General features: G+C 36.9%; 1 protein-coding gene across 6 annotated transcripts; it reads left to right on the top strand.

Moving 5' to 3' along the window:
- Window positions 1-6,531: 6,531 nt before the first annotated feature.
- Window positions 6,532-11,032, top strand: LOC122045767 (pentatricopeptide repeat-containing protein At5g15280, mitochondrial-like). Of its 6 annotated transcripts, none has more exons than XM_042606135.1 (4): window positions 6,532-9,432; window positions 9,544-10,546; window positions 10,673-10,826; window positions 10,953-11,029. In XM_042606135.1, the coding sequence occupies exons 1-2, from the start codon at window positions 6,543-6,545 to the stop codon at window positions 10,359-10,361; spliced, it is 3,708 nt and encodes a 1,235-aa protein (XP_042462069.1). In that variant the 5' UTR covers window positions 6,532-6,542; the 3' UTR covers window positions 10,362-10,546; window positions 10,673-10,826; window positions 10,953-11,029. The 6 variants fall into 6 exon arrangements, with proteins under 6 accessions (XP_042462069.1, XP_042462068.1, XP_042462066.1 ...); XM_042606134.1 differs by having other exon boundaries at window positions 10,673-10,872; XM_042606132.1 differs by having other exon boundaries at window positions 9,541-10,546; window positions 10,673-10,872.
- The last annotated feature ends 1,880 nt before the right edge of the window (window positions 11,033-12,912 follow it).

Raw genomic sequence — 12,912 nt, 5'->3', positions numbered from 1 at the left:
ATCTCATCCTCTTCAAATAGAGGAACATTTTTATCAACATCACCTCTGATTGGGAATTCTGTTTCAAGAAAAGTCGCATCTCTCGAGTCTATTTCGGAGATGGTTCCATCTAGTTGCTCACCTATGAAAACATAATCTTTGGAGGTCTCATGATATCTTATAAAGATACATTTCTTACCCTTAGACCCTAGTTTTCCATACTTGTGAGAACTATCATGAACATAAACAGCTAACCCCCAGAGTCTCAGATTACTTAAATCTGGTTTTCTGCCTGTCCAACGTTTATATGGGGTAGATGAAACTGACTTTGAAGGTACTTTGTTAAGTATATAGGCTGTAGTTAATAATGCATCTCCCCAATAGGAGATTGGCAAATTAGCTTGCGCTATCATAGACCTAACCATTTTAAGAAGAGTCCTATTTCTTCTTTCAGCAACCCCATTTTGCTATGGAGTTTCAGGGATTGTCAATTGCCTAATAATCTCTCTATCATCACATATTGTCTTGAACATATCAGACAAATACTCCCCTCCACAGTCAGTGCGTAAAGTCTTAACTTTACGTTCCGTTTGATTCCCAACTTCGTTCATATAATGAATGAAGCAATTCAATGCTTCAGATTTATGAGAAATCAAATACACATGACCGAACCTAGAGAAATCATCAATAAATGTAATGAAATAGGAAGCTCCATATCTAGCCATCACATTCATTGGACAAGGAATATCCGAATGAATTAACTGCAATGCTGATTCAGATCTAATAGTCTTACCAAATGGTTTCCTAGTTGCTTTTCCAGCAAGACAATGCTCACATATAGACAATTGAATCTTAGCCCGAGTGCCCAATAGACCCTCTCTAGCCAACCGATTCATACGTTCTTGTCCTATATGTCCTAATCTAGCATGTCAAACCTCATTAGTTATATCTGCATCACTAGTTAGAGTAATGTTTGAAAAATAACCATCAATAGCATAATTGACATCTGGTTCTATATCAAAAATCATAAAATCATTTGTTAAAAAATCATATCCGATTGACACTGAGTCAATCTTAAGTTCAACACATCGACTGTAAAAATTAATACAATACCCTAAATCAAGAAGACACGTAACGAAAACAAGATTTCGTCGAATTTCAGGAGCATACAGGACATCATGTAGAAATAAAACTCTACCACCACGGAGGTTGAGTTTATAAGTGCCAACTCCTTTGACTTCAACTATTGTATTGTTTTCCACATAGATCCACATGTTGCCAGCTGGTACCTGACAGTACTCTACAAATGTAACTCGCTCTCGAGCTACATGGTTAGTTGCTCCCGAATCTATAATCCACAAAGGATAAGAATCAGCTAACAACACTGAGCTAGCAACAAAATGCTCAGAAAAAGAAGACATACTGGAATTTACCTTTTTCGGCTCAATGTACTTCTGAGCGAAGTGACCCTTCTTGTCGCAATTAAAACAAGTCAACTTGTTTTTAGGTTTCTTTCCAGTCTTCTTTACTATCTTCTTAATTGGGCCCTGTCCCACAACAACAATTTCCCTCTTCTTTTCCTTCCCTTTCTTGAATCATTTCTTTTTCTTGGATCCAGATGATCCAGCAAAACCTGTAACCACATAGGCTTATCCAGAAATCCTTGCGAATTCAACTCTCTCCGCCTCCAATTCTACATGGCGTGAGATGTCAGTGAAAGTCTTGATACTCTCACTGTGAGTTAGGGTCTGCTTCATTGTTTCCTAAGAATCTGGAAGTGAACGAATAACTGCTTGAACCTGTTGTTCATCGGTCAACTCATGACCATCAGTTTTAAGCTCCCGAATCATGTTCGATATCTCCCTGAGGTGTTGAAGTATTGATATATTCGGACGCTTCTTATAGCTGTCAAACTTGATTATCAGCTGTCGAAGCTTGTTCAGACTTACTCCACTGTATTTTTTTTCTTTAAGGGCTACCCAGACTGCATGAGCTGAAAGATACAACTCATACTCAAAAGTTATATCATCTACCATTGAACTAATCAATATGCCCTTCGCAGTGGAGTCTTTTTTCTTCCATGCCTTAAAGACATCAAGATCTCATCTGTGTTGTGTAGTGGAACTATCTACAGGTTCTTCCATAACCTGATTTACAGCCTCTAGAACTTCTTGTTCCTCAAGTACATACTGTATCCTGAGGTGTCAGATCTTATAGTTATCTCCATTAAAATTTTCACCCTTATTGAGTTCAACTATTATGTTTTTGGTTGCCATAATCTATCATAAATAAACACATTATTTAGTATTTAGTGTAATACATATGCATGCAATTTATGATTGACTCAATATTAATTTGAGTTGGTTTACAAAATCAAGTGACAACCATGTTTTTACTTATCATTCGTATGACCAATCGAATCAATATTAATCAATTCTATTACATACATCCCAACAAATGAACTAATCACTTATAATATCATGAATTTTTTAATTAAATGGACTAATTATTTAATATATCATGATTTCTTTAATTAAATGAACTAATTATTTAATATATTATAAACTAATCATGCATCATATCAAACAAACAACATAAATAAATGAACATATCATTAATATAAAATTATGTTGCATATTGTTAACATATAACCGACTGACATGAATGAGATGGACTAAAATTGTTCACACATAATGAAAAATGACAATAACAGAACTCTAGTAAACTAGATAGGCTACTACCACTCCCACTAGGACAGAGACTAGTGCAGTGGCTAATATTATCCCTTTCAGCCGGGACTCATTTGGGGTAATCTCAAGCAGGACAGCTTCAAGATTCTCTATCGGATCCTCTTCTGCATCCTCCTTAATAATTTTCGGGTCCTCTTCGAACTCTTCCGGATCCTCTTCAGTCATATGGTGAAGCAATTCCTCACATAATACTGAATATGTGATGCGTCCTTGATGACACCCCCAAATATAGTCTGTTATCATCATAGGATTTTCTGGCAATGAACGTATCAAAGCCCAGATCCTATAGCTGTCAGGACTGGAAACTCTTCTCGCTCAAGTTTCCAAAATAGATCATCAAGTCATCCAATGTGTCCGTCGACTCCATAAATAGAGTTATACTCTATCTCCTGAATATCCTCCCTGAGCTGATTTCGTCGCACTTCGCGACGAGTCAATGTGGTAATAGTCTATGCCATCTGAAAAATTAAAATTAAATAAGTCAGTACAAAATCGACTAACTAGTACAAAACCGGCTTACTTCAATTTATACAGGCATAGTACCAACATAATAAATCAAGAAAAATAAATCTTCTCAATTTTCAGGAGTTTAAGTCGACAATTAGAACTAATCTAATTGGTCAGATCCATTGGATCGGTTGATTAGGGATCCAGATCTTAAGCTCGGTCCATTGTCCTTAATTAGAACTAATCTAATTGGACAGAGATTTTTACACCTATTTTCTGTTACCGCTTAATCTTAAGTCATTTTTCTATCAATTTCAGACTTATTGATCAAACTTAGATTTATTTGATCAAGTCGGTATCCATTGATTTAAGTCTGATTAATTAGAATAAATTTAATCATTTAATCAAATTTAATCCAATAAAATAAATCTAGTCATTTAATCATATTTAGTGAAGTCCAGTTAATTAACCCAAATTTAAACTCTTTTTACTTAGAACTAGGCCAATTAACAGAAGGACAAAGTTTCCTTTCTGTTCGTACACGTGAAGCTAAATGCTCACGTTTTACTTTTTCTTTTATATATAAAAAAAAAACTTTACATGCAAAGACAAAAAAATATTATTATTATTATTTTTTATTAAACCTACTGTTTTGCAAATAATTAAATATTTACATGCATGGAACGTGGAAACTTATCCGTTCACGTTTTTTTTCCCGCCGCTCGTTTCTCCACCACGAACCCACGCCGCACACTGCCTCACAGCGACGAACGTTGATGACCGCACATCGCCTCCCCTCTGTAGCCAATCTCACAACGACGAACGCCGTGCAGAAATTGCAAGAGGTCATCTCGAGCACGTCGCCGCCCAACATAAATGTTGTCGCCGACCATGGATCATTGCCACCAGTGTCCTCTAATGACGTAAGGCCTCTGCGGGAGGCGACCATGAATATAGTCACCGGTCAAAATCGGAGACAAATTCTATGGGTGTTCCTTGAGGCCTATGGTGTCGGCAATTGAAGCAGATTGCGACATGGACATGGTCTTGCCATCGTGTTGACGGCAGGCAACAAAATAAATCAGAGTGGCAGCAAATAAGAGGGCATCGATTTTAAACAGGAGATCGTACATGCATTTAGAATTAACACAGCTCTAATACCATTGTTGATTATTCTAAATGCATGGATACAAATTAACAAGATAAAGAGTAAATGTTTACATCGATCTCCCACATATCTGCAATTGACGTTGGCAAGACTCGTTGTTGGAAGAGTGATCACAGGATCGGAAAGCCCTCCGCAATTCCACGAACCAAATCTCATCGCCTCAGATGTTCTCCTTCCTCTCTCTACGTTGCACCCCCTGATGATTCTTAGACGTACTATTTATAAAGGAAGATGACCTAGAGGTATGATAGTCTTTTCCATCAAGAGTAGTGGGGAATGTAGACATGTTCCCACGTCCCCACTTACTCCATTTCCTACACAAATATCCTTCGCAGTCCATCTTCTAGTTATGTAAAAGGAGATAAATCAAGAGATCAACTTATAATTGATTATTAAATGGCTAGGAAGTGGAAGAAGTTTTTTTCCGAGGGTATGTGTCATTCGAAAAATAATCTCTACTCCATTAGTTGACTATCAAATCATTATAGCAAAAGATGATTACTTTCACTTCAAACACTCCTTATAGTCCGTCTCTAAATTATGTGAAGGAAAATAAATTATGATATCAGCTTATCGCAGACTGCCAATTGAGTAAAGGATGAGACCATCAAATCATAATTGTAGAGTTGAGCGATTGCTTAGCTATGATTTTATGATCAACTTGAGCACTTAGTTGTAATTCCATAGTAATTATCATTATCGTTTGAACAATTAAACATTTAACCCATAATTGCAACCACTTAATTGTAAAAGCGGAACTCTACCAAGCTATATCCTCCAATCAAATGAACTATATATACAAAAAAAGTAGACGTTTGTTCTATTCCTTTCCTAACTGAATCTTGGACTTGAACCATAGATAGCACCGTGAAGTAAATTATCACACCTACTATCTAACCAATTGAGAGATAATCAATAGATTTTGAAGCAGCTCATCCTTCCTGAATGACCTTGGTTGCCTATTCGAGCCAAGTTTTTTTTTTCCCAAATGTTTTGTATTTCTTTTTATAATATAAGTGTCTAGTTCTTCTAATCCTACTAATTGTGTAGCCGACGGATCTGACTTCACATAAATTCCCTATCGGCCATCAAAGGTAAATCATGGAAGCACTATAGTAAGTCACTAGTGACTAACCCTCACAGTCTTCGTCGTCCTTGTAAGAATGTCCCAATGTCGAATCAGTACTTCGCTTGTGAAGTCAAACTCACAGGTTTTTTCCACCTAGGGGTACTTCGGCCACCTAGGAGTACTTCGGCCCATGGTCGCCTAGTCTAAACTATTACGTCATACATGTAGGGCAAATGTCTTTGCTTTTTGGAGCAAAAAATGATATCGTTGATCCTAAACGATCCAATATCATAGACTCCATTATAAGATACAACCAGATAAATTATAAAAAATATTTTATCCTAATATAACTACTTTTTTTTACAAGAAAGATAACACCTAATAAGATATACATCCATCAGAAATTAATAAGAATCTATTGGATAAGTGGGAAATACCTTTTTGCACCTTACCCGTGTGATTAATTTCATATATTTCTATCTTAAAATTTTAATATAATAAAAAAAATATTTTAATTGAAAATGATATTTTGTATTTACAATTATAATATTTTTTTAATACACATATTAAGATAAAGTTAATTGACGTTGTTTTCTCTATATTTCATGTTTTATCATACGTACATTGTAAAGCAAATTTTCCTATTGACCTTAAACTTTTCAAATTGTTGTAATTTTACCTTACATTAATTTTATTTACTAATTAAATAAGGCAATTAAGTTAACGGTCGGGGATAAAGTTGTAAGAATTAAGAAATTAGCGGGCCAATTTGAATTTTTCCCTTGTGATTAATCAAAACTTGTGATTGTTGGTCCCACTAAGTCAATCATATGCGGTTCCAAACTAACACACGAAGTGTTGCCATCATGAGATATGATATTCGAATCTCGATAAAATCGAGATAAATATCTCCCTTATATACTAGTCATTATTTCAAAGATTAGTAGTTGTCTGTGATTTATCTCCTCCATGTTAGTCCTGGAACGAATTGACAGGGACACTAGAGACGATCGTATTCATCTTTTTTGTCATCATCATCTGCGGTTCGATCACCATGCGGGCCGGACCGGTGGCCCGGGTCACTGGTTCAACGTTAAAATCTGCGAATGTTCATCACGGACCATGGAAGATGCGGGGAAAGCCCTCGCGATCTCTCCTCCGCCGTTTACTCGAGCAGTCGTCTCTTCTTCTTCTTCCTCGCTCTCCCGCGTTCTTCCATTCACATGATCGTCTCAGATCTCATGGTTGTCGGCCACCGAGGAAGTGCCACCAGGTTTGGCTCTCGTACCCCTTCTCAACTTGTTGTGCTTCAAAGCCTAGATCGATTCCATCCCCAAATGCGGCGAACAGTGTTAGGAGTGGCAGTGGTGAGGTTGAATTGGGACCGATATTGCATATCGGTATCGGGAAATCTGTTCTCTCTAGGTGTTCTTTCCTGTGGGCGAAAAAAACTGACACCTTTGTGGAGGAATCGTCTTTGCAAGACATCCTCAAGGTATATGGAGATCTGGCCCCTGAGAGAACTCGCCGTTTCTGGAGAGCTTCGGAACTGAGACCTGCAGATTTCCTTGAAATTCTTCTGGGTTTTGGAGATGGCGATTTGAGTTTGAGACAGGTTGATTTTTTGTGGAAGTTGTTCAGATGGGCTGAGAGACAGACTCCAGGTTTTAATCACCTTCCCAGGTCTTATGAAGCCATGGTTTTGGTTCTTACGGGAGCTCACAAATATGAAGATGCAGAATCCTTACTTCTAGAAGCTGAATCAAACGAGATTTGGTTTAACTCTGTCCCACTGTTTAGCATCATAATTCAAGGCTATGCTGAATATGGAAAATCAGAGAAGTCATTGGCTCTGTTCGACAAAGTCAGAGAGAGGGGTATAATACCATCGCCATCCACTTATCAAGCTCTTTTAAGCCTTTTTACAAAACATAAGAAAATTGAGTTGGCTACAAAAGTGTATTGGGATATGGTTGAGGTTGGTTTAGCATCATATTCTGAAGACTGCATCCTGAATACCATTGTTGATGGACTGACAAATAGCAACAAAATCCTTGAGGCCTTAACCTTGCTCAGGAAGCTGAGGAGTTTGGGTATCACAGCGAGCAATTTCGCTCTTTCATCAGTTGCTTTAGGATTCTGCAAAAAGAAGGATTTTGAAGATATGATAACCTTTCTAGATGAGTGGAGGCATGCTCCTGAAATTTATATTTGCAACAAAATAATTTCTTCATTGTGCTTAGGTATGGGAGCACAACAATCATGGTCCTTCGTGCAAAGAATGGAACACTTTGGCTTCAAGCCAGATTCGACTACCTTTAGTATCCTTGCTTATCATAGTTGTAGGAACAGAAAACTGAAGGATGGATTTGTTTATCTCTCAGAATGCTTGTCCAGAGGTTTAGCACCGAATACCTACATTTATAATGCCCTTATTAGTGGGATCTTTAAGAAGGGATTGCATGGACATGCTAAAGATATCTTTGAGGACATGCTAGAAAGAGGTATAATGCCAAATCATATGACATTCAGAATTTTGTTGGCTGGCTATTGTAAATTTAGAAAATTTGACAAAGTTAAAGAGGTCCTCTCCGATATGAAGAATCGCTGCTTGATTTCTCTGGATCCCCTAGATGATACACTCTCTAAGGCCTTAATGTTTCTAGGACTTGATCGCTTGGATGTAAAAGTAAAGCGAGATAATAATGTTGGAATTTCTCGATCTGAATTCTTTGACTGTCTTGGCAATGGATTATATTTAGATACTGATATAGAGGATTATGAAACTTCCTTGGAAAGGATCCTTGATGACTCTATATTTCCTGATTTTGATTATTGTTTAATGCGGAAAAATGACAATGTTGATTTACAGATCGCACTTGGAGTAAAAGATGAATTAATCCAATGGGGACAGAACCTTTCATATTCTACCTATGCTAATTTATTAAGATGCCTTGCTGCTAGCCAAGACCACCTAAAACAAGCTGTTGGTCTGCTTCGTGATATGCCAGACTTATTTGAACAGCTTGATGGTGAAACTCTTAATTTGCTCCTGCAAATGCTCAGCAAAAATGGAATGGTAGACACTGCAATGTTTATTTTAAGGAGGATGTTTAACAGAGATGTGATGGTGGAGAGTCAATCTTTTATGATGCTCATTGTTGGAGTATGCAAAGAAAGGGACATTGATGGACTCAAAGAATGCTGCAACCTTATTCTAAAATGCTTGTGGTCACCAGAATCCAAGAGCATTAAGCCTCTTTTCAACTCTTTGTGCAAGTGGGGATTGATTGAAGAAGTTCTACAGCTTTTTGATAGGTTAATTGAGAACTATCCTGAAATGGTTTCATTTTTATCTATCAGGCTTCTGAAGGAATTATGCATGACAGGCTATACAAGTGTTGGTTGTGTGTTGATGGAGGAACTTTCTCAGAGAACTATACTCATGGATGTCACAGCCTATCAATATCTAGGTATGGGTTTCTTGAAGGAGAAGCATCTTTCTGAGTCACTAGGAATGTTGGACATATTACATAGCAAGAACATGGCCTTTTCTATAAATGTTTACCAGAACTTTGTACGAGTATTACTTAAGTTTGGCAGAATTGATGAAGGATTTGCTCTTAAGCAATCTTTGCTGACCAAGAAGCCTGACAGTGCTATTGTTACTTACAGCATTCTTCTGAGTGAGTTATGCAGAACAAAAAAACTGAATGTTGCTTCATCTCAATTGCAAGAGATGCTTCTGGGTGGAATATTTCCATATGATACTGCTTTCAATGCACTTTTACGAATGTATTGCTTGTCAAATAATTTACGGGAAGCACGTGGTATACTTGGTATCATGGTAAGAGTACATTGTAACCTATCTATTTTAGGATACCGGAGTCTTGTAAGGCAGATGCTCTTGAATGGTCTGATGTCTTGTGCTATCCGACTCAAGGATCTGATCCTGCATAAAGACAGATCTCTACAACTGTGCTTGTATAACATTTTGATATTTTATCTCTTTCAAACAGGTAAGAGTTCTTTTGTTGAAACACTATTAAGCGAGATGGATGACAAAGACATTTGTCCTGATAAAAATACTTATGATTTTCTTGTGCATGGTTTTCATAAATGTGGAGAAGGTCAGCTATCAGTTGAAGCACTTAATACAATGATTTACAAGGGGTGGAAGCCCAGCAATCGGAGCATGAGAATAGTCGTGTGTTATTTATGCAAGGATGGCAAACTTGGAAAAGCATTAGAATTGAGCAAAGTGATGGAACATAATAAATGGAAGCATGGTTCAGTAGTCCAGAACGCACTTGCTGGGTCCCTTCTTAGATGTGGTAGCCTTTCTGAAGCTGAACTTCTCTTGGACAGATTAGATAAAAAGGGTCTGATTCCCATGAAAATTGATTACAATTCTTTGGTTCTGCATTTTTGCTTGCACGGTAGAATAAAGAAAGCAGTTGAACTGCTGAATGTGATGCTTAAAAAGGGCAACGTTCCAAGTGACACAAGTTATAACTCAATAATTCTCAGATTTTGCCATTGTAAAACATTTGACCAAGCACTTGATTTCTTTGTTGAAATGCTGCATAAGAACATTCTGCCTAGTGAAGAGTCTCGTTATGCTCTAGTGAATGGTCTTTGTGAGAACGGAAGGACTGATGATGCACGGAATTTACTAAGAAGTATGCTTCAATTCAGTCTTCCTCCAACTTACAACATGTACAACTGCGTTCTTAATAGTTTCCGTCTTAGTGACAACCTAGACAAAGCATCAGAGCTTCTGAATGAAATGCAATTGGCTGGACACTCTCCTAATTTTGAGACTCATTGGTCCATTATAAGAAATTTGGATATAGAAAGTGACAATGATAATGTTAAGAATATTTTAGCTGGTATACTTTCTGGGAGTCAAGTTCCTGTAAAGAATTCCAAGAGAAAAGGTTTTTGATATTCTAGACTCTCTCGTCCAATTTAGAAAGTGTAGGAATCTTCTTCCATAAAATCCACTCCATTAATCTTCCTTGGGTATTGATTTTTTGTAATATATGATGCAAGCTATGATGATGTTTCTTTTTAAGTTGGCCAACTATCCTTTTCATTCACCATCGATGCTCCTGTTGGTAACATAAAAAGGTTTGTCATGGAATTACACATGCAAAACTATTTGTTTCTGCTTGTCCTTTGCTTATTGTTTTATTTTCAGTTATCGCCACTTGGCTGGAAGTCTGAATTACTTCATGAATGATTTTTTTTTTCTAGTGAATTAGGTTGGGTTAGAGAGATGAAACTGGAGCAACTAATGATGGTTATATATGTGGACTCGCTTTTCACTCCACCCGAAGAACCAAAAGTGCAAAATCTATTTTGGAATTCACAACCATTGCCATCTTTAGGTTAAAGGAGACAATCAGAAGTGAGTTTGCCTTCTTTATACTTGATCATTTCATCCAGCTGATAAGGTTTGTTGACATTTGACAAGCATCTCTGGCTTCCATATACTAATCTGGAATGACTAATTTCATTTGTTACATTTCTTTAGGGTATCAGATTTTGCGAATGATTGATACCGGTTCCAACAGAGCATCCATGGAGTCCCTTGCTTGTGGTAGAAGAAAAGGTGATCTCCTACACCTCTACGTCTTTCACACGCCATCTAATTTCTCCTTTGATTTGATAGTGTAAAATTACATGTTAGGGAATATACAATCGAAAGAGTGCGATGGGGGGTTGAATATCATTTTTTTAAAAACACTTCTTTTCTTTTTAAAATAAAGTAACGTTGCGAAAAATAGAGACTCGTTACGGTTACTTGGTTCGAAGCCTAAGTCGATTTCTATTCCAAGGTTCGTGATCCTTGATTGTACTGTTGGACAATCCATTAAAACTCTTCTTTCTGAAAATCTCGGAGAGAAGCAGATCGTACAATGAAATGTGTAAGATAGTAACAACCTACTATCTTACTTGAAATATAGTACAAAACAAGCTAGTTAAAAGTATATCGACACTAGATATAGGATGGAACTCGGTTGGTACGTCTTGAGTTGAGCAACAACTTGTTTGGTGATGAGTAGCAAACTTGTCGTACGAATAAGAGCTTTGCACAGCAATAAACACAGAACAGATGTACAGTCTGGACCTCGAGCTTCACTTTTATAAGAATTGTCAACGTTTGGTCGATCGATCCTTGGGTTTGGTCAATCGATTCCGCTCCCTTCATTCTTCGCTGAGATCTGATGTTGATTCAATCTTCGGACATTAATTACATTTAATGGTTTGGTTGACCGATTCCTTTGCTCGATCGATCGAATAGTGAACTTTCTTGTTCGTCGAGATTCACACTTAATGCGCCTTTAATATGATGATCGTTCGATCGACCGATCCTTGTATTCGGTCGACCAATCCTTGTATTCGGTCGATCGATTAGGTTGGCTTCCCATGCCTGTTTCTGATCGAATTGATCTTTGCCACATCATCAGTGTCGGTCGACCAATTCTTTAGTTCGGTCGACTGATCAGACCTTGATCGAATATTGCTTTGCTTTGGTCTGAATTTGTCTCTGATCTAAGTTAGTCTTGTTCGGTCGATCGATCAGGCCAGACCTGCAAAACAGTGTTATACAGAATATTCATGTAAAACAGAGATTAACACAGTAATATATGATGCATGAGAAGTATTAGACAGTAGAATTGTCTTGATCTCAACTTGAAAATCTTCTCGGTTTCTTCAATTGGATCAACGATCTTAGATTGTTCCTATCAGGAACACGACCTCACTGTCGTTCCTCCTGTTGCTTAGCTCAACCTACCTGCTAAACATGGTCCTTTAGACATGTTTGAATTTTATCGCTTAGCATTGGATCAACCACAAGGACTTTCCTATCAAACATGTCGACTCACTTGGTCTTTCCGTCTGGCTTCAACGATATGCTAAGTCTTTCCTGCCTAGCTTCCAACTGAGACTTTCTCAGTTGAGAAAACAACCTGCACGCTCACTACTTGTTAGATCATAATAAGATTTAACTTGAACCTTTGACAACATCAAAATTTATGTTTGATTTTGATACACCTTGCATTAACAATCTTTTCTTTTTTGATGTTTGACAACCAAGATTTACAGTTAAGTCAATATATACAACACATATAAGTAAACAAATATTTAATTTTCACTTAACTACTCCTGAGTTTAACAATTTCTCTTGAATTTACTATCTCTCCTTTTTTGACACACATCAAAAATAAAAATAAGAGAAATAACGTCAACAAGTTCTAAGTTTTTCGCCAAAGAAATACCTTTGATGAAATGCCTTTGAAAATATTCTCAAGGTATGTATTTAGGGTGAAATGAACATGATTCAAATATAATTTGAAAAATATGTGTTCATAATTTCCAAAATTCTTTTGCAATATCATTATATTTATTAAATATTTTCAAGAACCTCTGGAAAACAATTTTCAAAAATATATCAAAATTAATTTAAGATATTTTTCAAGGAATTTTCA

Source organism: Zingiber officinale, chromosome 2B (assembly GCF_018446385.1).
Source record: "Zingiber officinale cultivar Zhangliang chromosome 2B, Zo_v1.1, whole genome shotgun sequence".
In the NCBI taxonomy this organism is placed as follows: Eukaryota; Viridiplantae; Streptophyta; class Magnoliopsida; order Zingiberales; family Zingiberaceae; genus Zingiber; species Zingiber officinale.
This window is presented reverse-complemented; position numbering and strand designations above follow the sequence as displayed.